The sequence below is a fragment of the Peromyscus maniculatus genome, chromosome 5, assembly GCF_049852395.1.
Source record: "Peromyscus maniculatus bairdii isolate BWxNUB_F1_BW_parent chromosome 5, HU_Pman_BW_mat_3.1, whole genome shotgun sequence".
NCBI classification, from domain to species: Eukaryota; Metazoa; Chordata; class Mammalia; order Rodentia; family Cricetidae; genus Peromyscus; species Peromyscus maniculatus.
In genome coordinates, this window is record NC_134856.1 from 139094539 (window position 1) to 139121931 (window position 27393).

General features: G+C 48.3%; 1 protein-coding gene across 4 annotated transcripts in view; it reads right to left on the minus strand.

Annotated features, from left to right (window-relative positions):
• Klhl3 (kelch like family member 3) overlaps nt 1-27393 on the minus strand; it is a 121413-nt gene that overhangs the window by 58017 nt on the left and 36003 nt on the right. For all 4 annotated transcript variants that reach the window (XM_006976751.4, XM_042278570.2, XM_076573441.1 and 1 more), the window contains exons 4-5: nt 17096-17217; nt 8314-8476 (exon numbers count right to left, since the gene is read on the minus strand). In XM_006976751.4, coding sequence (XP_006976813.2) covers nt 8314-8476; nt 17096-17217 — 285 coding nt within the window. The remainder of the gene's footprint in view (nt 1-8313; nt 8477-17095; nt 17218-27393) is intronic.

Genomic DNA, 27393 nt, shown 5'->3' on the forward strand with positions numbered 1-27393 from the left:
TCTGGTTCAGCACTCAACTGTCTGTAACTCCAGTTCCCGGGATCTGATGCCCTCTTCTGGCCTCCATGGGCACTGCATGCACATGGTGCACAGACATACATGCAGGCAAAACACCCACACATATAAGAAAGATAAATTTAAAAAGCTAACCTGAGCAGGCCATTAGATAAAATTAACTACAGACACCAGAAAACCCTAAACTCCCCTCTTAGATGTGATAGAGACAGGTGGGGGAGGGGCACACATAGAGAAACAGGCAAAGGATATGAATACAAAGAACTTCCGTTTTTAAAGGGAAAATAGTAATCTTAGAATAGTGTTCAGCTGGACATGGTGGGGCACTCCTTTAGTCCCAGCACTCGAGAGGCAGAGGCAGGCAGATCTGTGTGAGTTCAAGGCCAGCCAGGTCTGCAAAGTGAGTTCCAGGACAGCCAGGACGGTTATACAGAGAAATCCTATCCCAAAAAACAAAAACTAACAAAAAACAAAAGATAGTGTTCTAAGCATTGTGGAGCCAGTCCTGGGATCAGAATTTAGGTATAACCTCTGCAGTGGTTTGCATGAGATGTCTCCCCACCCCCATGTTCTTGGGCATCTGAATACTTGGTCCTCTGTTGGTAGCACTACTTGGGTGGGTTTGGGAGGTGTGGCCTTGATGGAGGAAATGTGTCGCTGGGGGTGGGCTGTGAGGTTTCAGAAGCCATGCACTGTTCACAGTGTGCTCTCCCTGCTTTCTGCTTGAGGTTCAAGATAGAAACTCTCACCTGCCACCTCTGCCATCACGGACAGTTAACTTCTGGAACCGTAAGTCAAATAAGCTCTTTCTTCTAGAAGCTGCCTATGCCATAGTGTCTGCTCACAGTGACAGAAAAGTAACTAAGATCACCTCTGAATTAAGACCTTTCCCTGCCCACCAGGCTAGATAAAGTATATGCTGTGGGATGGTCTTTCTGCACACTATGAATATGTGTTGCTACTATTGGTTAATAAAGAAGCTGTTTTGGCCTATGCTAAGGCAGGATAAGAGCCAGTCAGGAAATCCAAGATAGATACCGAGAGATGAGGGTAGGGTCAGGGCAGAAGCCAGCCCAAGGAGCAACACACCAGCTGCTGATAAAACCATGGCCACGTGGCAAGATATAGATTAATAGGAATAGAAATGAGTTAATTTAAGATGAAAGAGCTAGCTAACAAGAAGCCTGAGCTGTAGACCAGTCTGTAATTAATATATAAGCCTCTGAGTGATTATTTTATAAGTGGCTGAAGAATTGCAAGTGGGAGAGATTGGTCTGGATCGTGGGCCCAGGCAGGACCAAGAAACTTCAGTCGCCAAGCATATTCATCCATGTTCCCAAAGTTTCCCCCCAAACAGGGAAATGCCATAACTTACATATCCCCATTCCCCTGCTTTACCATAGGAGATCTTTCCACAATACAGGGACTGGGGAACTCATGAGGGCAAACACCAAATCCATCTTGCTCAGAGCTAACCTCTCAGTGCCCAAACCAACTAGTTGTATCTACAATTATTATCTTGCTTCCATCATGTTCTTTAGGGTGGCTTAAGACACAGGCTCGGAGCCACCTCCCCAGCGAGCTCTAACCAGCCTTTTCTTAATGGGATGAAATGAACCAGACCTTTGCTCTGGACCACTCTGAGCTCAGAACAAAGGAATTCATAACCCATCTGTGACTTCTTTGATTTTAGAGGTGACATGAACCCCCCAAACCCCAGGGCCAATGAGGAATGTCCAGGAACTGAGCTACTGGACACAGGCACTGGGAATCCCGGTGGAGACCAAAGGGCTTGAGCGGAGTCAAAGCACGTGGCAGGGAGGGAGCGCTTTAGAAGAGCTGCCCAGGTGCCCCCCCACACACACACACACATGGTTCCTTAGTGTTCTGTTTTTGGAGAACAGCGGTCAGCTTTCCTGAGGCAGCATTTGTTTTTCAGCCCCACAGTTTCTCTGCTCCGAGGAGAAAGCTGGGCTTCCACAGGGAAATAATAGAGCTCACCCTGACCTCTCCCAGAAGGGCAGAGCTATGAGCCCTCAGACTCCAAATATTTCTTTCACTCTCCCCACAGAAGGCAGGAAACATTCTCTGTGTAGCCTGTGTCTTATGTCCCCTCCAAGAGAAACATGTGTGCTCCTCTTACTCTCTCAGGTGCCCACACTCAGGCACACATGCATGCACACCCACACACACTGCCGTGGGCTTCTCAAAACTGCCCAGTCGTCAGTGCTACTGGGACAGTGTGTCTGGGACACAGCAAGTGTTCAGAACACTAAAGTTCCCACCGCCACCATCATCTTCTCCTCGTGGCACATTGGGTGCAGCCAGTCATAAGAATCCCTCACCGGGCCAGGGATTCACTTGTTTAAATGCTTTGCAAAACTTATCTGCTCTTGATTTAATTACTTCACTCCACCAATGACCTAATCAATCAAGGGGGGGGGCACTGCTCTTCATGAGCACATGAAATTAAATGGCTTTTCCATCTGTGGCTGGAGGGTTTCAGCTCAGCTTTGGCAGGTTGATGTAAACAACATACCCAAAGAATTTTAATTGCCATTGCCTTAATAAGGTCCCATTAAAATCCCCTAAGCAGCTCCACTGATGGCCCAGGCTCATGGGCCTCTAACTACCAAACAACGAAGTCCTCATAACCCGGCCCCGGCCTCTGAGGTTAAAGATTAAGCAGTCAGGCACAATTACGAGGGATAAGAAACAGAGTGTGCAAAACTTGACCTTTTCCAGCCTCCAGCTGCCCGCAAGGACTGAGATACTGTCGGCTGAGGGCAGAGGTCTGAGCAGACAACTTCTAAATGTGGACCCACTCTCCTCCCACTCAGAATAAACATAGCAGCATCGGAGCAAAAGTCACGGCTCGTCACCCTGCGCGTCAAACTGGACCCAGAGGAAGCAGGAAGGACGGCTAAGCTGCAGGAGCCTGGGTCATTCCAAACAGGAAGCAAACAGTGCGCTGAATAGAGAGGTGGTGGCCCCCAACACACACACACACACACACACACACTCACACACACACACACACACACACACACACACACACACACACACACACACACACACACACACAAGTTCTCCTCTCACCTGGAAGGCTGGAGACTTATCAGAAAGCAAGAGCCGGCTTTTTATTTTCTTCTTCTTCGTTTAAGAAGAGAAAATCTTGACAGTATCTGTCTGTCCATGTACATAGAATTGGGAATCAAACTCAGGGTCCATACACACTAGGCAAGTACTTACCACTGTACTGTATCTCCAGCCACATCAGTTTAAATGTACATTTTCTCTAGTCCCATTATGCTACCAAGATTATATCCTGCCAAGTATACTCCGAAATATTATGAGTAAGAATGCTTACTTTACTGAGGGCCAGCAAGCAAGTAGGTGTGGCCAAGTCCTACAACCTGAGTTCAATCTCCAGAACACATAGGGTCAAAGGTGAAAACTGACTCCCATGAGTTGTTCTCTAACTTCTGCATGTACCATGGAACCCAGGATCCCCCAACCAAAATAAAATAAATGTAAAAATATTTAATGCTCACTGAAGTATGTTCTGTAAAAGTAAAAGTGGAAGCATTAATATCCCTCAACAGAGTACTAGTTAAGTATACCATACCCATATCACACACACACACACACACACACACACACACACACACACACACATACACACACATATTAAAATGGACATCCTTACTCAAGAATCTGGACATGATTCTAAGATTTTGTAATAGATCAAATAAAAGCATAATGGGTAGGTACTGGCATGGTGGATCATGAGTCAAGAGCAATGGTTGCTCTTCCAGAGGACCTGGGTCACAACTGCCTGTAACTCCAGTTCCAGGAGATCCAATGCCCTCTTCTGGCCTCCATGGGCACTAGGAATACACAAGGTACACAGACATACATCCAAACATATAAAATAACATGTCAAAAAATTTAAAGTACAATGGGTATGAATGTGTCTGTGTTAGTTAAAACACATATATATACATCCTATAGTTATATTTGATATTTTCCCCTGACCCCTTCAGAGAAGGCAGGCGACTGGCAGGCTTTCATACTTTCACTTTTGACAGACAGGAAGATAACTTGCCTCATACAGTAGTATATATTTTATGAAGTTTAGTATAGGTATAGAAATGTAACTGTAGATATGGGAAACTGCCCAGAACCTGCTAAGAAACTTTATAACCAAGGGAGCATTTTTTTATTATTTTATGTTCATGAGTGTTTGCCAGCATGTATGTCTATGCACCACATGAGTGCCTGGTGCCCTTGGAGGTCAAAAAGAAGGGGGCATCAGATCCCCCGGAACTGGAGTTACAGATGGCTGTGAGCCATGTGGAAGCCGGGCACAGAACCTGGGTCCTCTAGAAGAGCAGCCAGTGTTCTTCATGGCTGAGCCATCTCTCCAGCCCATGAAACATGTATGTGCAATGTAGGAGCTCCTGATGCCTCCGAGAGGAGACACACAAAGGCACTGCCCGAACTTCATTCTGAGTGGAACTGTCCTGCCTCTCACGGTCTTTCTGCCAGTCTGCTTTCCTGGAATGATCGTAAGTTTTGTGTTAAAGTTGAAATAGTAACCATCTGTTAGGAAAAAAACCGTGTTCAGGGACAAGCTGGGGCGGCAGACAAGTGAAGGCAGAACCCGGTCGGCTAGAGATGGTGGAGGGGAGATGAGGGACCGCAGATCCACCTGCCTGTGTTTCCAAATAAAGGAAACCACAAATCAGGAGCATTGAACTGGTCCCCTTCCCCAATGTGCACATGGTTTGAAAACCAGAGGTCAGTTGCCATGAGTTCTAGTGTTCACAGCCTGGAACTGGCTCTGAGGCTCCCTCAGGGCAGCAGATGGGTATGTCATGGGAGATCCAGAACACTATCTCCGGGGCATCTGCTACAGGACACCTCCTCCTGCTACCTGTCATCCCCCACCATCCTGAAACAGTAAGGTGTATCATCCCCATCACAGAGGAGACAGGCCAGAGTCACTCAGCCAGTAGTGTTGACTCCTGGATCTGACCCAAAGGGTTTTTTCTTGCAATGTTGGCCTGAAAACACCTTGTAATGCAGGACAGATTCCCTTCTAGAAGGCATGTGACCATAGACCCAACACCGTTCCTTGTATGTGACCCTAGTAGGTTCTATACATCCAAATTCACAGTACAACAAAGTAAAGGGAAAGATCTGTCTCAAGAAGTGGGGGTATCCGAGAGTACCAAGCCCCATCTGAGGCCAGAGATAAAAATCAACAAAATGGAGAAGGCCCACCCCACCCCACACACCATCCTCATCCTAACCCCTCTCTGAACACGGCAGTCTTCTGTCACTTCCCTTCTACTGTCTTCCCATTGTGTCTCTGACCTCTGATTAGCTGTACCTTAAAAGCATGACCTGCCTCTTGTGCAGAGCTGAAGGCCATCTGAGAGATGGTCACAGGCCTGCACCCCAGACCCCATGTCTCCCACGCCTGCTAACTGAGCCATGGCACACAGGAACGGTCACTCATGCAGTGAGGGGACAACCTCTGTGTGGCTGTGGGGATATGGTGCAACCAGGAAGAGAAGAAGACGTCCATGTTGCACTTTCCCAACCCCAAGATGGCTGTAACTCTATCCTAGCATCAGCTGTCTGTCTGTCTGTCTACACTCTTAGATGCTGGAATTTGGTAACTCCATGACACAGGCTACCAAGCACACCATTTCAACGGACTAGGTCCACCAGCTACCTGCACTCCCCCTGATGGCTCATGCAGCTACCCTTGTGCGCAAACTGGAAGCTGTGGGAGACAACAGCTGCAAACATCGGCCCTGGGTTTGAATTCCGTCCCTGCCCTTACTAGCTACATCTTGTCTCTTTGGACTTTGGTTTCATCAATGATTGTATACGTTCAACCAGGATGTCCATGAAGTGCTTCGCATAGGGGGGACCAAAGTAAAAGCCCAATAAATACCAGCAAAGGAAATTCACTGGCCTCTGACGGACAGACGCGTGTGCACCTGCACTGCTGCCAGAGGCCGATCACTTTGACAGCATCAGGACCAGGGAGCACCAGCGAGATGCGTCGTCTCCATCCCCCCACAGATCAGGCTTATCATCAACCAGGGCAAGAGGGGATGACGAAAACACGGCGCTTGTATTCCTGCATATGCTAGGTGGGCTCGCAGAGGGGCTGGTGAAGGAGACGAGGAAGAAGGGACCAGACGTGCAAGCAGCTCAGCATCGTATCTTTGCTACACTGATAAATGCTTAGAGTGGGACCGCATGCATGCAGATGCTTATCCCGGCCCAGCTCCTGCTAAGTAAAACCTGAACAACATCCTGCAGGAAAGTGGCCTCGTCCACTTGGGGACCCTTGCTGGAGAGAAAAGGCGGAGAAAGGAGAGCACAAGTGGACAGATGACAAGCGGGGAGCTCAGGCTCACAGCCAACAGGACTGAGAACCAGGCTACTAGAGAAGTCCTTCACAGTGGTCAGCTTCAAGGCCATCTTAACCATTGGTCATGTGCGCCTGAGCAGTGAGGAGCGACAGTCTGTGGCCATTGGTCATGTGCACCTCTGTGCCAAGGGGCTGATTAGAGAACAAAAGGAAACTGGGCACTTGCTTGTCGTCTCATGGACACAGGGACTAATGCCACACAGGGCTGACTGCAGGTCCTCAGCTCATTTCCAAAGTCCTGGCTAGAGAGGAAGCAGAACAGAAGCAGGCATGGCAGTATTCAGCCGCGTGTGGGACAAAATAAAGCTTTTCACTGATAGACAAGGAGGACGCTGTGTACAAGCCTAGCAGTTAAAATGGCCAGACCCATTTCCTAGTTAACTTTCTGTTTGCTGCAATGAACGGTGAGGGAAAGTGTCTTGCTAAACATGGTGGACTGCACGGTTACTTTCATGCATACTCCCTCCAAGACTCCACACAAACACCAGGATGACAAGCTCTCTCGAAGGGACAGTGTTGCCCAGAAAACATGTTGTCAGACTGAGGCTCATCCTGCTGTCTAGTTGCGCACACGTACTAAAGAACAGGACAGTTGCTGCCTTTCTGATGTTCACAAACATTTTTCTGGTTAAAACACCTCATTGTAATAACTGAGTGGCTCAGTTGTGAGGAAGATAGAGGATGAAGTGTGGGTAAGACCGTGTGCATGAGGGAAAGGAAGTCTGTGAAGGCCTGATCTTACTCTCCTGAAGAAGTCATCTCATGAATCCAAAACAAATAAATTTAAAATTCACAGTGTTCACAATTTTATGAGGTAAATGGAGGAAGCCAGCACATGAAATAGCTTTTTGTTTAAATTTTTGTCTAATTATGTGTCTGCATGTGGGTATGTGCATGTGAGTGCAAGCATGCATGGAGACCAGAAGAGGGCATCAGATCCCTTGAGCTGGAGTTAAAGTATGTGCGGCACCAACACAGGTGTTGGGAAGTCCACTCGGGCCCTCTGCAAGAGCAGCATGTACTCCGGACTGCTGAGCTCTCTCTCCAGCCCCAGATAACTAGCTTAAAGTGAATCTGACTCTGCATTTTCATTCTCCTTTGGGGGTTGGCTGGCTGATTTGGTTGCTTTGGGTTTGGTTTTGACATGGGGTTTCATCTTGTAGCCCATATTGGCCATGAAGTTGTGGTGATCCTCCTGCCTCTGCAGTGCTGAGTCACAGATGTGTGACACCACACCCATCTTGCACTCAATTCCATTCAGACTTAAAAATCAGTGAGTCTAGAAAACAAGACAGTGTATAAAGAGGATACTTATTAATCACCAGGAGCCCAGAATGTATTTAACTTCCAATATCATCTACATAGAACCATTTGACCAAAGAAAATGTGTCTTAAACAAAAAAGATCTATTTCAACCCTAAGCTCAGTTTATGCAACACACACATACACACAAATATTCATACACATGCACACACACACACACATACACATGCAAACACACAAATTCATACATACCCATACATACACAAGTTCACACATCCACACTCCCATACTCATATACACACTCACACTCTCATACTCTCTCTCACACACGCCCTGACACACTCTCCCAAGTCTTCTCAGACCTTTCTCTGCTGGCTATACCATCCATGTACAAATTAACCACATTCCACTTGGCAGTGAGCGAAACCTGTCCACTGTTAACTATCTGTGTTTTGTCTCCCTAACCAGATCAGAGCTGCTCTGCAATAGAAACTGAGTCTCAAAACCTCTGAAGGTCCTCAACAGGCCAGGCGACCAAGTCCAGGAGTGCAGAGGAGATGCAGGCTGCCCTGCCTTACCTGCATAGGCGTTAGCCTGCTGCAGGAGGTCCGTGCAAGTGTGCACGTCTGCAAATGCACGGATGCCCAGGCAGTTGGTGGGATGCAACTGAGACTGCAGGAAGTCGCAGCAGTTCTGCCGAACGTCCATGAGCTGCAGCAAGCTGGCTGCCGGAAGCAGCACCTGCAAGAGAAGGTAACACTCTGAGACTCCCGTCCTGCGGAAGGAGCTCATCCCCCAAAATCACTCTCCCCATGTTTCTGTGGCCTTATACTCAAGATTTCCTCATGGCTCTCCACTGCCTTCTCACTGACTAGTCCAAACTTCCCAGCCTGCTTTGCAGCCTCATTTTCTGCTACCCTGCCCTTAAAGTCACACTCAAGGGTGGAGTACCAGTATCATTTTCTCCTGTAAAGTCTCCAGGATGGTCTCCATCCCAGAACCTTAGTAAAGTGCAGGTTTAAGTTCAGCAGGAAGGCGGGCCGATCCGATTCATTACTAAGAACTCAAGCCACCTTCTACCTGCCGGGCCAGGAGCCACACTCAATGTGACAAAATGTGTGCATGTGTGCTGCACATGTCTAACACTTGTACAGCACACACACAGGCTCCATATGCTTGTTGTATACACCGGCGTACCCCAGAGAATTGCAAATCCTGATACCTGGGTGTCCCATCTAAAGATTCCGATAGTGTGGACTGTTGGTGTGGTTTCTTCTGAAATGGAAGCCTTCCATCCGGGAGGAAAGCTTGCTATGACACAGATGTCTATGGGGAGGTAAAACAGCAGGGTGGTCTAAGGGGAGGAGAAACATCCTACCCTTCCAGGAGGCTCTAAAGCTAAGGAAGCAGGCAACCCAACTGCTTCAGGAAGTCCCTGAAACCCACCAGCTCCATAGCCTCTCCCTCCCCAGGCTGCTACATGCATAAGGACTCAGGAGAGACACTCTCTGGCAAGCTGAGCTGCTGGAGGAAGGGGAGACCAGCCGAGCTTCAGACCGACTGAGCTACATGCAAAGGACACTCTCCAACCTGTTGAGCTGACTAGATTCCACAGTGTGCTCCAGATCTCTGTGAGCTGCCACCCTTGCTGGGGTGGCTTTGGTGATGCAGCTGTCTTTGAGTCATTTTTGCTCCTGTAAGTGACCCTTCACCAATATCCCTGTAAGTAGCCCCAATAAAACTCATTGGTTTACCAAGTTAGACTGCGGTGGCATCTGTAATTTGGTCCACAGCCGGTTCCCTATCTAGGGTGAAGAGGTGTTTATTTGCCTCTCCCCTGGGATAGTGTCGCACAGCAGTATGACCTGGGCATGGGGATATGTTGAAGGCTCCCTCACATGCTTCTCTAGCTAGACAAGTCTGGGGACCACTTCCCTGCAAACTGCAGTGTGCTGTCCTCACTCAGAAAGGTACTTAATGCGTTGCCCACTGCCTCATTCTCTATCTACCTGCTGAGTGTCTACGTGTCAGGCACTGGTCAGGGCTCTAAGATTCAGTAGTAAGCAAAACGACCAGATCTTGCTTTTATGGTGCTTATCAACCGACCGAGAGGGGAGCTGGGTTTTCTTTTTAAAAGTCACAGGACACTTACTTATTCTGCATCATGGAAAACAGAATAGTTCTTGCCTGAGTGTGTGCTGCAATGTTTTTCCTAAGAACCAGGGGAGACTGGATTGAGCAGGTCGGCTGGGCGCTCACTACCAACCCCTGTCAAGCTTCCCACGGCTGCCCAAACCTGCCCTCTAGATCATAAAAACAAGATAAAAGTCATGCCCCCCGGACTCTGCTGTCCAACTCACTCTGTGGAAGAGGCAGTAGCCAGGATAATTTACCAAAAGGAAACTCAGAGGGAAAGCCACTGAGCATTGGTTTAAGATTCTGTAACTTACAGAGCCCAGCACTAGTTCCTCGTAGCAATTCCCTGATCCCAGGTCCTTCCTCCCAGCTCTTCCCCCAGTTCTCAGGGAGAGTGTTGCTGGAGGGCTTCTCTCCAGGTTCCCCAAGCAGTCCCACAATCCACTTATAAAATAATCACTCAGACGCTTATATCACTTATAAACTGTATGGCCATGGCAGGCTTCTTGCTAACTGTTCTTTTATCTTAAATTAACCCATTTTTATAAATCTATACCTTGTCACGTGGCCGGTGGCTTACCAGAGTCTTTACATGCTGCTTGTCCTGGCAGTGGCTGCAGTGTCTCTCTCCCCTTCTTCCTGTTTCCCCAATTCTCCTTTCTCTTTGTCCCGCCTATACTTCCTGCCTGGTCACTGGCCATCAGTGTTTTATTTATATAGAGTGATATCCACAGCACTTCCCCTTTTCTTCTTTTTTTAAAAAGGAAGGTTTTAACTTTTACACATCTCCAAAGCCAGCTTGGTATATTTGGGAATTTGGGAATTTGGGTGTAGCTTCTCTTACTACTTCCTGCTGGAGGGGGGTGCTGTATCTTATGGGGACACAAAGAAAATTTTAGGATCATGGAGTAGTCCATGAGGCTGTATCGTCTGAGCCAGTTGCCTTGAAACGATTCTGGATGTTGGATCATCTGGGCCATGGTGTCATCAGAGACCTTTCAGGTGGTCTTGGCTGGTCAAACCTGATGTATCTTAATCTGGAACAAATCCATAGCCTCTGGCTTTCAGTGTCTTCGCATGCTGCTGGTCATGGCGGCAGCTGGCAGTGTCTCTCTCCCCTTCTTCCTGTTTCCCCAATTCTCCTTTCTCTTTGTCCCGCCTATACTTCCTGCCTGGTCACTGGCCATCAGTGTTTTATTTATATAGAGTGATATCCACAGCAGAGGCTGAGCCAGACCAACTCCAGCTGTTCCCATCCACAATGACTTGCCTAGGAAGACATGGCAACAGGCATGTCTGCAGCTGTGGCCATATATATACACATACATCATATATCATATATATAATTTAAATGCTGGATACTGATCTTCTCCCAAAACATCTCTGCACCCTCCATATATCCTCCCTTCACCTCTATGTGCTTAGGCCCAAAACAATGTCCCACTGATCATCCCCAGGCCTTGGCCTTTCACAAAGAGTAGCCAACTGTCCTGGTCTGACAGGACTGAGGGACGTCACAGGACCTCCGATGCTGTGGAAGGATGGTCGGGCCCCATTCAGCATCCCTCCCCAAATGCACCAATGGCCCACCCAAGAACCCACTGTGTGTGGACGGAGCAGGCACCCCCTCTCTACGGGGAGAGCTCTGTCCACCTACAGCTTCACCTTCTCCCTGGAAAGGCCACTCCTCCACCCCCCAGACTGCCTGCCGCCGCTGTGTCCCCACGAGGCTGAGCTAAATTAGCACAGTGTCCTTGGCGTTTTCTGGCCCACTGATTCATTCCTGAAGAAGATAAAGATAAAAATCTCCTTCACCTCAGAGTTTTAAAACACAGGTGAACTCAACTACAGCCCAAATCTAACTGCCAGAGCGCCATCCCCAGCATGCAGCCTCCGCCCACTAAGCAACCATAAACTGGAAAACTCAATTAACCTGTGGGCCGCTCGCTCAGCCTGGCCACACAGATTCCAAGACCAGATTAGTTTGTGCCTGCCAGTGAGGTGGAGGCCCGTTAGCCATTCTTGCTGAACACACACTGGGAACGGAAAGCTCGACACCAAGTGCCCCCCCACACCCCCACAGCCCCTTGGCCAATCATCCTGCACTGTCTGACCCTGCTAGTTTTAGAACAATCCGGGGGGACCCCTCAGTTCTAGGCACCCTGGGGCATGTATTCATGCTAGGACGGGGGTTACATCTTACCAGTGAGTCTCAAGGTGACTGAGATTCCTGTCTATCCCCAGACTGCATCCCTGCCAAGCTCCAGCAAGACCATGCCAGAGACACAGGGAGGCTCCCCCTCCCCCTCCTTCTCTCCAGGAAGTAAGCATGGTTTACTGCTTAAGTTTCCAAGCTCATGATAACCAGCTCGAGAAAAATAATAAATTATGAATTATTTCCTGGGCACATGTTAGCTTACACTCTTCGCACCTCACCCCTCCGTGGGCAAACTACCCACACAGCTATCAGCTTCCCTCCTGTTCGCAAAACCCACTTCGGGCCCAAAAACTAATGAGACTCCGCCGTTCTGGAGCCCACGCCCACTCCCACACCCTCGTCTTGCTCCGCCCACTCCCACCTGAGCACCTTGAACTGGCTTCCCACAATGCACAGGGCTAGCGGTTTCCCTAACGGCTCCCACACTCTTTGATTTCACACTCAAAGGTCCTTTGCTCCCCCACCCCACTTCCTTCACTCAGGACAGGAAGGAAAGTGGAGGAGGTGGTCAGGATATCGAAGGAGAGGATGGGGAGACCAAGAGATTAGCAGTCTCCATGCACTGTGGCTCAGGGATAAACTGGGGCCACATCAGACAAGGACACACACACACACACGGGGAAACATGTATGAAGTGACTGATTGACCCTGTCTTCCACAACTGCAGGACTTGAGCATTTCCTCTTCTCTACTTCCCGAGCCCAGCTCCATTCTCTGCATTGAAGTGGACTATGGGGGTAGAGCCATAGGATGGACCACTTGGCCACTGAGGGGACAGAAGGCCAAGACCTGGAAAGAGGCAGCAGGAACTACCTATCAGCGTGGAAGATTGCCCTGGGTCAAGCTCCTGTTTGCCTTTCCCACCTCCTTCCTAAGACCCTGAAATGGCCCATGGAGAAGAGTTTACAGGTTCCCCTCACGTTGCAATGGCCAACCCTCCGTTTTTCATGGGCTGGGCCTGTCTTGTTTTTTCTCTCCCTCTGATAATGTGAAAACACAGCAGAGGATATCCCGTCACGGGCTTCGCTTCCTTTTGCAAAAACAAGAGGAAATGCCCTGCCTCAGAAAGCACCTAGTCCTGGAACTGCATCTGGGGGTGTGGGGGTGCAGGGCCAGACACCAAGGAGAGCATGCCAGAGTGCCAGGTGAAGGGTGGCCAGAGTGCCAGGTGAAGGACGGCCAGAGTATCAGGTGAAGGGTGGCCAGAGTGCCAGGTGAAGGGCGGCCAGAGTGCCAGGTGAAGGACGGCCAGAGTATCAGGTGAAGGGTGGCCAGAGTGCCAGGTGAAGGGCGGCCAGAGCGCCAGGTGAAGGATGGCCAGAGTGTCAGGTGAAGGATGGCCCGAGTGCCAGGTGAAGGATGGCCAGAGCGCCAGGTGAAGGACGGCCAGAGTGTCAGGTGAAGGACGGCCAGAGTGCCAGGTGAAGAACTCCAGGTGAAGGACGGCCAGAGTGTCAGGTGAAGGACGGCCAGAGCGCCAGGTGAAGGACGGCCAGAGTGCCAGGTGAAGGACGGCCAGAGTGCCAGGTGAAGAACTCCAGGTGAAGGACGGCCAGAGTGCCAGGTGAAGAACTCCAGGTGAAGGACGGCCAGAGTGTCAGGTGAAGGACGGCCAGAGCGCCAGGTGAAGGACGGCCAGAGTGCCAGGTGAAGGACGGCCAGAGTGCCAGGTGAAGAACTCCAGGTGAAGGACGGCCAGAGTGCCAGGTGAAGGACGGCCAGAGTGCCAGGTGAAGAACTCCAGGTGAAGGACGGCCAGAGTGTCAGGTGAAGGGCAGCCAGAGTGCCAGGTGAAGGGCGGCCAGAGTGCCAGGTGAAGACGGCCAGAGAGCCAGGTGAAGGGCGGCCAGAGCGCCAGGTGAAGGGTGTCTCCACTTACTGGCCATGTGGCTGAGGACAATGGCCTATGTTTCTCAGTCTCAACAGCACAGTGGTCATGGCCACAGCAATGCCATAACAGCTTTTGAGAATGACCGGGTGACGCACTTATGGCAGTCGCAGTCACAGCGACGACGTCAGTTTTGATTATAATCAACCACCGGGAGCAGACACCAAGGCTCAGGTCACTCACTTCCACAAAGGTTAGTCAGAGGGAGCGGGGTCAGGTCGCCACTCCACTTACTCCACGTGACCCAGGTTACTAAGTCCTTCTGTGCATTAGCTGCCAACAGGGATGGCGTCAGTCTCCCGGGAGGTGCCAGTGAGGAGGAAGCGGAGGGACTGGCGTAGCCTGGGTTCTTAGGCATCAGTGTCAGGCCCAACTGTTGCCACCTCCACCATGGGAGAGCCACACCTCCGAGGGACGTGACTGGGGAGGAGACTCACAGCCTGGGGAAGGGGAGGGGCACAAGGACAGAAGAGGCAAGCCAGACCACCCCCTCTTCCTACAAAGTTTGGCCCAAACATTTCCTGAGTGTGGTCTGCCCTGCTTATCCCCACCAGGCAGCAGTGGCTGCTTCCTCCTGGATGCCTCCACCAGGCCCGCCGTCTGTCTCTGCCCACAGAGCAGCTGTTCCTTGAGGAAGCAGCCTGTCATAGCAACTTCTCTGCAGACACTGTCTGCCACCACAGGGCAGTCGCTCAAAAGAGAGGTGCTGAATGACGGATCCGACGGAGGTGGACAGCCCAGCACAAGGGAGAAGGCCCTAGTCAGTCCACGGCCTTGTGCCTTCTAGATGGTGCTTTTCTCCCCTAGCTACTGAAAAGATAGCCCAAAGGCCCTTCTCAGAAGAATTGCTGGTGCCTGGTCCAGGCCTCTGTCCATGCCAAGCATTCTGGGCATACCCAGGAGGTATCCCAAACTATGCTCCTACTTGGGGGAATTGCCAGACACTTCTAGATCAGATGGGGTTAGCCCCCCATCCTTTACCACGGTTCCTACTCCCTACCTGGCTACCTGTCCTCAATCCCCATCAGCATCCAGTGCCTTCTGTGTATTGATTGTAATGACATCACAGCTCCCTGTTTTAAGTAATAATCTACACCGTGTGCCGGGTCCCGCTCTGAAGCGGTCATGTCAACATGGTTACTGCTCACACCAGCTCTATCAGATTAGATGATATTATCATGCCCACACTGATGAAAACACTCTGAGAAAAGGAGGCACAGAGAGATGGAGTGACTTGGGTCGGAGCATAGTCAGTTTGTGAACACCTACAGAATGAGTACTCTTACCACCTGCGCTCTGGGGAGGAGACTGAACCTGGCAGTGGGGGGGGGGGGGGTGAGAAGGCTCTGGTAGGCGGGCGGGAAGCACACAGACTGAACGGTACCCCGCCCCCCCACCGCAGTCACATGGGGGAGGAGGAGCTGAAGTAAGGGCGTAGGAGCAGTGGCAGGCTGCCGGGCTGTCCCCCCACTAACCCCATAGGCTCTGTTTCCACTCGTCCTCCCAACTGCACCCCTTCACTGCCCTTCCCCCACCCCTCCCTCCTGGACAAAGTCACTCTCTGCAGAGCTCTCTGGCTGTGGAACCCCCTGGCATCCGCCTTCACATAATGTGCCTGTGAGCCAGAGAAATCAGCACTGGGTTAGACCAGGGTTATAAAGATGATCTTTTTACTGGCTGATCCCCTATTACTTTTATTTATAAATTAATACCATGATATTAAATAATTATTTATTAACACCTCGTTGCTGTTATCATCTTAGGAAGTAAGGACCACAACAGAGCCTTTTCTAATGATCCGAATTATACATTTTATCGTGTATAAATTTATTTTGAGCCAGGCATGATGGCTCATCCCTTTAATCCCAGCTCAGGAGGAGAGGCAGGCAGATCTCTGAGTTCCAGGCCACCCAAGACAGTGAGACACGTATTCATATGTATGGGATAATTGGAATCATTGTAGTAACTATGGCGCAGCAGGCCTTGTGCACAATCAGTGTGCGTCACTCTCTCCGCCTACCTGCACCCCGACCCCAACAGCCCCCTTCAGCCTGCCACTCTCCCCACAGCCTCAGCTTGAAGCTCAGCTCTAAAAAAGGCTCTTCCTTCACGCAAACAGTGTTGTCCCTTGGCATCCTCCCTCACTGCAAGGGACTGTGCACAGATGTGACTTGTGTGTTTGCTTGGTGGATGTCTGTCCTCACCCCTGCACTGAGGACACCACAGGACCAGGGCTGTCACAGCTACAGTGCCCAACAAAGGGTGTGGCCGGTAATAGGAACACTGGGGCTGAATTAAAAGAACAAGCAATTACCAGTTCAGCCTCTCAGACAGCTCCAGTCTGGAAGTGTGGTGTTTTTGATAAGGAAAATGAATCCCTTGATCACTAAAGAGGTGTTAGCCTCAAGTAAATAAGGTGGCTTTGTGCAAAAAACAGAACCACCACCACAAAACAAAACTAAACAACAACAACAACCCTTCCGATCACATATATTCCATTACTCTTGTTAAATAGTAAGAGCAAACGAATGGATCCTTATCTGCTTAGTCCCATGATCTGTGGAGGCCAAGAGTGCCTCCCCAGTTATCTCCCCAACTGGAGCACAATATGGGTGTCCTCTCTTGGGTCCTCTTGTTCTGCACTGACTCCTCTTTCCCAGGCTTCAGATGACTGAGGGCCAGGCAGGACTGAGAGAGGGGAAAGGCAGACACACACAGTAGTCACAACCACACTGGCTGAGACGCCACCCTCGTGCTAGCTCTTTACATGACTGATGCTAAAAGACAAGAAACATTAACAGCCTCACATTCCCTGGGATAAAAGGGCAACCTGGAGAGAGAAGGGTCTCCGAGCTTCTGGTTCCTCCATCATAACCTAAACACAGCATGAGCTAAAAACTCCTCGCTCCTGGGTTCGGCTCATGCAAAGGTACCATGTGACCCAGCGCTGAAAAGCAGAGCCACTTACGCCAGACAGAGACATGTAGGGCCAGCTGGCCCACTGGTTGGCCATGGGATCCAGCTAAAGTGGCTTGGTTTTCTCTTTCGTGACCCGGAGGAGCTGTGAGGGGTAATGACGGGTGCGGAGTGTGCGGCACATGCGCCATGCGGAGATTACCTGCACGTTCTCTTCGGTCACCTCGATCTCCGCGGTGTAGATGTAATCAATCAGCTTGCTGAGAGTCTGCCCATCCACGTCCTTGATTTCAACCTTCTTGGCCTTGCTCTCAGACATGTCACCTAGAGTTCCCAACAGAACAGAAAGGACACGAATTTGGCACCTGTGGCCAATCTGCTTCCTGTGTTGTCCTGGAAACCGCCAGAGAGATACAGCACAGACATCCAGGTCATGATGACCTTGGGTCTCAGATCACTCATAAACCAACTGGAGGCATTCTGTGCTGTTACCTGTTTCTGTAAACAAGGCCTCCAGCAACACTTACTGACAACTGCATCCGGGACCAGGTGTGGCGAGCAAACTCTTCACCGGCCTGAAGGAGGGCAGGTCTTGTAAGAGGAATATACATATGCACAGACTACCATGAGGACATGAAAAGCTAGTCCTTGAGTGTTAACTATGGCCAAACACTGAGAGAAGCACTCTAGTTCCTGCCTCTTCCAAGCCTCATAGAAGTGTGTGATGTCTGTGATATCAGCCCCATCCTACAGAGAGTGAAAAAACAAGACCCGGGAAGGCAGCTCATTCATCTTGTACTCAACATCTGAAGAGCCGAGGTGGGCTGAAAGGGAGTCTGACTTGAGGATCTTTAAACACCATGCTATCCTAAGTCCCAGAAACACAGAGAAGGAACAACAGACCACACCTAGGAGCTATAACGAGGCCTTCCAGGAAAGATACCATTTATCTGGGGGGGGGGTGGGGGGGAGCAGGATGAAGAGACATTCCCGAGACAGCAAAGGTGGAAAGGAAGGGTGGATGTGGACTAAATGTTGGACTAATCCAAGAGAATGTTGTATCTGAGAGACAGTGAAAGGCTGGGGTGGCTGGGCACAGGGTACATGGTGAAGAAGGAAGCTAGAGAGGTGCACACGGCCGAAGCTGGCAGAGCTCTATACATCACACTAGAGAGATGCACATGGCTGTAGCTGGTACAGCTCTATACATCACACCAGAGAGGTGCACATGGCCGTAGCTGGCAGAGCTCTACACATCACACTAGAGAGGTGCACATGGCTGAAGCTGGCAGAGTTCTATACATCACACCAGAGAGGTGCACATGGCCGTAGCTGGCAGAGCTCTATACATCACACCAGAGAGGTGCACATGGCCGTAGCTGGTACAGCTCTATACATCACACCAGAGAGGTGCACATGGCCGTAGCTGGCAGAGCTCTGTACATCACACCAGAGAGGTACACATGGCCGTAGCTGGCAGAGCTCTATACATCATGCAAAGGAGCTTCATCCAAAGGGTAATACCACTGAGAAGGGAATTACAAGGGAATTCTAAACAGGGAATTACAAGAACAGATGGAATGTTTTTCCTGAGAATTTCATACATGAGTACTGTATTTACATCAGTTCCACCCTTCCGTCTCCCCCCTGAAATTCTTTTGTGCCCCACAAATCCCTCTAAAATTCATGGCCTCTTCTTCCACACAGATACATATATATAAATACAACCTACTGAGTCCAGTTAGTGTTGCTCACACATCTATGTGTTTAGGGCTGACCATTCAGGAGTAGATAACCTCTCAGGGGGCTCCTCTCTGGGGAAGACTAATTCTCTCTCACACACACATCAATCATTAACTGCCTGTAGCTCTTCACCTAGGGGTGGGGCCCTGTGAGATGACATGTCCACTGGTGTTGTCATTGGAGGTCTTGCTTAGATGACTATGTCGTTGTAATTTCACAGGTAGACAGAGGACACGATCTCTCGGCAGACACGTCCTGGTCCCCCGACTCTAACAGCCCTTTGCTTCCTCCTCCCTGGTGCTCCCTAAGCCTCAGGAGTAGGAGCTGTGCTGCAGATGAGTGCTCTATGGTCAGTTGTTATCTGCATTTTGACCAGTTGTGGGGTTCTCTGAGGGTCTCCAGACAGAAATTTCTGAATGAAATTCTGGGTGCAGGGGTGGGAGAGAGCAGCACCGGAGGCAGGAAGAACAGCTGGGAGACCCTGATAGTCACCCAAGAAAGAGTACACAGCCAAGAAGCAAGGGCAACGTCAGCACCACACTCTCAGCCCAGACAATGCCAGTGCGGACCCAGAACCCGCCTCTTCAGCAAGGAGACAGCGGAAGACTGGAATCGAGGGCAATCTGACCACAGGAAACAACACAGGCAGAAGCTGAGGTGAGTATGCGAACAGCCTGGTCACCGTTCTCTTTCAAATCCATGCCAGAGCCAAGAAAATTCAGGACAGTGCAACATGCAGGCTACCGACACCCACCTCCAAGCTACAGGCACACACCACTAGTCGGTAGAACCCCATCCTGCCACAGCTCCAGATCTGAGTGACTCTAGAACAGGGGGAACAGATGGTGTTGGGTTTGTCAAATCCTGCCTGCTCGTCTCCTTGTCAGACCAGCTTGGCCAGGAACTCCCCCGCCATATTTCTCTTCTCTGGGCACTGTGAAGGCCAATAACTAGAATGCACTGCGTCATGGGGTGGCGGGGGGGGGGGGGGGGGTGTGAGCAGTGGTGAGGAGGAAACAGGGGAAGGTGACGGACTCTTCCTGCCCCTAAGATGGGGGTCCTGATCCCCTGGGTTTTTACTGAGTCACACAAACAGAACCAAGCGTAGGCAAAGAAATCAGAAGTTTGTGTTTCTTCTTCCAAATGGCTATTTACAAGTTCACTAATTAGGGTCCCACTGCTAATCGTATCACAAAAGATGTTAGGTTTAAGAACTTAGGCCTTAGAAACAGGAATTTGAAAGAGCAGCTGGCTGCAAGAACTCAGAGGCACGCAGTCAGGTCTGGGCTGGCCGCCCTCCCTCTGTGGAATCTGTGTGTGGGAGTCAAGTCAGGGTTTTAGAACTTTAGATAAACAAATAGAAACTATTGAAATTGTATGAAAACCACTTTCTGTGTGTATTCACACACCCTTGGGTGCGGGATCAAGAGGAATTCCGTTTTCTGGGACAATAACAGATTCAGTGGATTCTTTCAGGTTTCTATGACCCGCAAAAGGTTAGCAGGCTTCTCTAGACAGAGCTTCTTGGACTACGGATATTATCCTGTATGGTGCTCAAAATCAAGCACACCAAGAATCCACATTGTCTCTGGCAGTGGTCGCCTGCATATGGCCATTCAGCTTTGCTGCAGCCTCGTCCTGAACACGTGTGTGCACCATGCACTGAACATGCCACCACTCTGCCATGCCAAGAACCTGCCTGAAACACATGGGCTGAGCCTCGAGAATATGATATTCTACTGACGCCATTGTTTTCACTGCACAGATAAGTTGTTCTGCACCTACAGAAACACAAACACTTCAATATGGAAAACAAAGAATTTTAAGTATTTCTCTACTGTCATTCCTCAGCATACGTCAAAGCAGTCTGTCTCTGCATCGTGTTGTGTTGGAATATTTGGTTTTAAAAATTGCTGTCTGAAGCAAAGGAAACTATAGCAGAGGAAAATACAGAATGAGAGAGAGATTTGCCAGGTATGCATGAGACACAGAATATATACTATATATACTATATATACTATATACTCTATACTCTATATAAAGGTCTGGGGAGATAGCTCAGTGAGTAAAACTTTTGCCACACAAGATGAATGGCCTGAGTCTGGATCTGCAAAGCCATCCACAATCCCAGAGCATCCCTACAGGAGACTGGAGGGGAGATGGGAAATCTCCAGAAGCTGGAAGGCCAGCCTGGACTACTGAGGTGAAGGGGTTCCATCTCAAACAAGGTAAAAGGGAGGAACCAGCACTCAAAGGTTGTCCTCACTTCCACACATGTGTGCTTACACACACACACAAACACACTGTGAGTCAGTAAATAGGCTAATGAAATATTTATCTAAAGTAGAAACAAAGGTGGCCAATGTTTTTAAAACTGTTTGATATCATTAACTATCAGGGAAATATGTATTAAAACTACTTTGAGATTCCATCACAACACAGTCAGAATGGCTATCACCAAGAGAACCAGTGACAAGAAATGCTTTTGAGGGTGTGGAAGGAGAAGTTTATTCACAGATGGCAGAAGTGTAAACTGGGGAAGCCATTTTGGTAATCAGTCCCCCGACCAAAAAAAAAAAAAAAAATAGAAACAGAACTACCTGCTGACCCAATCATATCAGTCTTGAACACACACCAAACACATCCATGTTGTGGAATATTAGTTTAAGATGTGTTACACTTGTTTATGCTGTGAAATACTTATTTAATGATGCAAGGATGTGTTGCATTCTTTTATGTTGCATTTGTTTACTCTGTAAAGCTGTGTTACTTTGCCTGTCTAAAACACCTGATGGTCTAATAAAGAGCTGAATGGCCAATAGCTAGGCAGGAGAGATAAAGAGGCTGGGTTGCCAGGCAGAGAGAATAAATAGTTGGAGAAGAAGAAATAAGAGAGAGGAGCGAGAAAAGGAGGAGGGAGGACAGCAGGGGCCAGCCACCCAGCCACCCAGCCACCCAGCCACCCAGCCACCCAGCCACCCAGCCACCCAACCAGGAACAGAGAAAGAAGGAAAGAAAGGAATATAGAATAGAGAAAGGTAAAAGCCCAGAGGCAAAAGATAGAAGGGATAATTTGAGTTAAGAAAAGCTGGCTAGAAACAAGTCAAGCTAAGGCCAGGCATTCATAAATATGAATAAGTCTCCGTGTATTAATTTGGGAGCTGAGTGGTGGGCCCCCAAAGAGCGAAGAGTAAAAAAACAACTACATATCCTTGTTCACTGATGCCCTATTCACACCAAACACATCCATGTTCACTGCTGCCCTATTCACACCAAACACATCCATGTTCACTGCTGCCCTATTCACACCAAACACATCCATGTTCACTGCTGCCCTATTCACACCAAACACATCCATGTTCACTGCTGCCCTATTCACACCAATCACATCCATGTTCACTGCTGCCCTATTCACACCAAACACATCCATGTTCACTGCTGCTCTATTCACACCAAACACATCCATGTTCACTGCTGCTCTATTCACACCAAACACATCCATGTTCACTACTACTCTATTCACACCAAACACATCCATGTTCACTGCTGCTCTATTCACACCAATCACATCCATGTTCACTGCTGCCCTATTCACACCAAACACATCCATGTTCACTGCTGCTCTATTCACACCAAACACATCCATGTTCACTGCTGCTCTATTCACACCAAACACATCCATGTTCACTGCTGCCCTATTCACACCAATCACATCCATGTTCACTGCTGCCCTATTCACACCAAACACATCCATGTTCACTGCTGCTCTATTCACACCAAACACATCCATGTTCACTGCTGCCCTATTCACACCAATCACATCCATGTTCACTGCTGCCCTATTCACACCAAACACATCCATGTTCACTACTACTCTATTCACACCAAACACATCCATGTTCACTGCTACTCTATTCACAATAGAAAGGAAATGGAGTCAGCCCCGATGTCCACCAGCAAACAGACATGTGGAAAATGAAGATGTGGTCCACACACACAATGGAATTTTATTCTAATATAAAACAAAATGAAGTTTACAAGAAAATATTCTATTAAGCATGGCAACCCAGGTTCAGAAAGACAAATATTGTGTTCTCTCTCTTAATATGTGGATCTTAGCTTCCTAGTTTTTAATGTTTGTGTGTGTTTGTGTGTACGTGTATAGGTGTGGGTGTTTGTCATATAGCATAAAGGAGCCACCATAAAATGGGGAGTGGGGGGAGATGTTAAAGACTGAGAGGCAAAAACAGAACACAGGTAGCCTGGGTAAAGAGGCTACTGGGGGTAGAAACCTAAAAGGAGGCAGGAGGATGGGAGGCAGCAGGAATCAACAACAACTACTGTGTTTGAAGTGCCATAATACTTTGGATACTGGCTAAAATGTGTATCTCCTAAAAATTGCTGTTTGAGTTTCTGACCTGAGTTTGATTTTTTTAAAAGAGCTATATAAATTTTGACTTGTGATTGAGATAGCAATTTTGATATGTCTCTAAGTATACTTCTGCCATTTTGTATTATGTATTTATGTGGCATTCTTAGCTTGACAATCATAAAATTAAAATAACCACCAACTCTGAAAAACACTGAAGATGTTCTATGACCTGCAATATCAAATATTCAGCCAAAATGTAACTCCTTATGTATCGTGAGACCAAAACAGGAACTAGAACAATACACCTTGCTAGTCAATGGGAAAACAAAATGGGAAAAATATACCATGTAGGTCAAGAGTTCTGTTTGTAGTTAAGACAGGTAAGAATAAGTTCCTGTTTGTCGTATGTTTGTTTGACCCACCTGCACTGGACGTGCTTGATCACATGTGGACAGGAGGTATGTGGGCAGGAAATACGACAGGATGTATGCTTGCCTCTGATTGGATGTAGGTGGGAGGTACACAGGCAGGAAGTACAACCAGATGTATGATTGGACCTGGTGGGAAATATGGTGGCCCTGTGGTTTTGTCCTTTTTAAGCCTTTGCAAAATGTGACTTGTGGCCATTTCTTAGGAACCCAGGAGTGGACCTGGCCAGAGTCCAACTTCCTGCCAGTATTTAATTAAAGCTTGCTTCAAATTTGGCTCAAAATTGTGGAACTGGTTTTCTTGCAGGAACCTCAGGATCAACACCACTTCCCTGGAGGTGCTGAGAGTACGAGACTGTGTCACCATCTCCTGTCTGAGCCGAGCTGGGGTTGAACCCAGGGCTTCCTGCGTGCTAGCTAAATCCTGTTCCAAATGAGCCACATCCTCAGGCCTGTAAAGAAATTCTTTGGTATACATACAGTTTTACCATTTATTAAAGATAAGATCAGATTTTTACACTAATAAGATAAATGGACATACAGTTAATCCTGAGTTTTGCAAGAGAAAAACCAGTTCAACCATTTTGAGCCAAATTTGAAGCAAGCTTTAATTAAATACTGGCAGGAAGTTGGACTCTGGCCAGGTCCACTACTGGGTTCCCAGGAAATGACCACGAATCACATTTTGCAGAGGCTTAAAAAGGACAAAACCACAGCCACAATATTTCCATCAGGTCCAATCAGGGCCAAGCATACGTCCTGATGTCGTTCCTGCCCACTCCCTCCCACCTACATCCAATCAGAGGCAAGCATATATCTTGACATATTTCCTGCCCACATGTGATCAAGCACATCTGCAGCAGATGGTTCAAACACATGACAAACAGGAACTTATTCTTACCTGCAAACAGAACTCAACCTTCAAGGTATATTTTCCCCGTTTTGGTCTCCCATTGACTTGTACCATGTATGTATTATTCTTGTTCCTATTTTGGTCTCACATTGGAGGCAGAAGGATCTGAAGCTCAAGGTCATCCTTGGCTACAAAGTGAATATCTAAACCAGGCCTCACTGTCTCAAAAAATTAATAACAAAAAATAAAAAACAATTGTTTTAAAATAAATTTCTCTATGACATTATCCATTAATGCTTGTTTTATATAGCTACTTTATATTTTTATGTGATCCATGGTCATGAGTAGAAAAAGTTTAAGAAGCACTGTTCTAGGGACTTTTTTCTTCTTTCTTTGGATAATTGTGAATCTTCAGTAACAAGAAAATGACAGAGTGAAAGAAAACCTCAGGGCTCACAGCAGCAGTGATGCTCTCAGTGCCCTCCATGGAGGGTCTGTGGGACGGTTCAATGAGCAAAGGCCCTCGACCTCAGACCGACCACTGGAGCTCAGTCTCCGGAGCCCACAGGCGGAGGACTGACTCCCGCAGGTTATCCTCTGATCTCCACACACATGCTCTGATGTGCTCACACACATAAAATACATGCACATACACACACACCAAATAAGTAAGTAAACAAATGTTTAAAAAGCAAGCTCCCTTGTAGTAAACTAAGAGACGTATCTGTAGTCACATAACTTTAAAAATCCTACAATCCTACAATTTTCTAAAAATTTTCTTACTTATTTATCATGTATGTGGGTGTGATCTTTGCATGCACATGTGTTGGCATGTGTCTGTCACAACACACATGTAAAGATCAGAAGACAATGGCAGTTCGTCTCTCCTTTTACTAGTGGGTTCGAGGGTTCAAACTTCTGCTCTCAGGCTTGGCAGCAAGCGCCTTTGCATGCTGAGCCATCTTGTCGGCTCCAACCTTATTATTTCTTATGAAACAGCAGAAATGACTATAGCAAATTAAGATTTTAGTTTAAATTTGCCCTAAAAAAATGGCAGTAATAACAGTCCCTATAGCATCGTAGGCCCTCTGCTAACTGGCTAACCACAGAACCTCATGTAGTCCCTGCAACAGTTCCCAGAGCCGGGTGACATTACTGCCATCTGACAAATTAGTATAGAGTTGGCATTTGAAGAGTTGTTTATACGCAGATGAAAGACAGGGTTGGACGTGAAGTTGGCCCAACTCTAGACTTAGTCTCCATTCCTATCTAATAATAAATCCCTCTGTATTTTGAACCTTACTCGGGCAACAGCTTTGACAAAAGAGTTCTAAAACTTAAAACATGGGTCAAAAGTCTAAGGACAAGCCACCATTTCCTACTTAGCAATAAGCATCAAGATGGCCAAGATCTTGTCAAGCTTGTTCCCAGCAGCCTCGTCACATGACAGAGAGCTGGCAGACACAAACACCTCAAGGTTTCCTCTCGGCCGCTCATGATGCTGTGAGCTGCAGTCATTCCCGAGAGAAAGAAGCCATCCAGAGACTTCCCATTCTTGTGCTGTTTTGTTTTTTAAGACAGGGTCTCACTCTGCAGCCCAGGCTGGCCTCAAATTCATAATCCTCCTGCCTCAGCCTCCCAGGTACTAAAAAAACAGTGTGCTGCCGCATCAAGTTAGGAGCTTGGCCATTCTTGATTCTTTACTTATCTCTAAAAGTTTGACAAAAATAGGTCTAGAAAACAGAAACACAAATCCTATAACTCTTTCCGTCTCTGAATTCAACTAAAAAAAAAAAGAGCCTCCTCTGCTAGCTTTTTCCCAGGGGGCTCTGCCAGACACCCCAGAGAAACTCACTTTACATATCTTTTTAGCTCTATCTCTGATTGTCATATGTTAACATTCATGTCCCATGAGGGACAGACATTTGCTCATTCAGCTAGCACATACCAAATGCATCCCTCATGCTTGACCTATAGGACACATGGTGAACAAGCATCCTTCTGTCCTCACTGAGCTAGTGGTTGAGCTTACGGAAGCCACAGGCAGACACCATCAAACCCACAATTACAAAGGGCACTAAATGCTAGAAAAGGGAACTCTGCTTAGAAAGACTTTTGAGCCAGGTGGTGGTGATGCACACCTTTAATCCCAGCACTCGGAGGCAGAGGCAGGTGGATCTCCATGAGCTTGAGGCCAGCCTGGGCTACAGAGTGAGTTCTAGGACAGGCTCCAAAGCTATACAGAGAAATCCTGTCTCAAAATATCAAAAAAAATGAAAGAGAGAGAGAGAGAGAGAGAGAGAGAGAGAGAGAGAGAGAGAGAGGGAGGGAGGGAGGGAGGGAGGGAGGAAGGAAGGAAGGAAGGAAGGAAGGAAGGAAGGAAGGAAGGAAGGAAGGAAGGAAGGAAGGAAGAAAGAAAGGAAGGAAGAAAGAAAGACCGGCCTTCAGAAGGCTAGGATTCCCTGCACCTGGACACCTTACACAAATGATGAACTCACAAGAGCACACATTGCTTCCCCGTCATGGAGTCCGCTGCTCCCATTGGATTGATTTGCTTTTAAAAGCCACTGGCCTGGAGGAGCCATGGCTATTCAGAAAAGAAGTGAGAATAAAGGGAAAGTAGTCCAGGAAGAGAGATTCACATAGTAAAGAAGTCGAGAAGTGAGGAAGAAAGTGGCCTTTACAGAGCCATGGGAAGTTCAGTCGGAGTCAGTGAGGTGGACCAGCAGAGCAGGCATTGACAAAGCATGCCTGTCCACCCGGTCCCAGCCCTGCCACCCAAGATGGAAGGAGAGACCAACTCCCAAAACTGTCCTCTGACCTCCCCACATACTCCATGGAACATACACACACACAACAACAACAACAACAACAACAATAAATTTAGTCTGGCTGAAGCACACAAGCACAGGAAGAAGAGTGAGAGAGCTAGCGGAGAGCAGGATCTAGGCTGCCTGTGTGCTAGCGGAGAGCAGGATCTAGGCTGCCTGTGTGCTAGCTAGCGGAGAGCAGGATCTAGGCTGCCTGTGTGCTAGCTAGCGGAGAGCAGGATCTAGGCTGCCTGTGTGCTAGCTAGCGGAGAGCAGGATCTAGGCTGCCTGTGT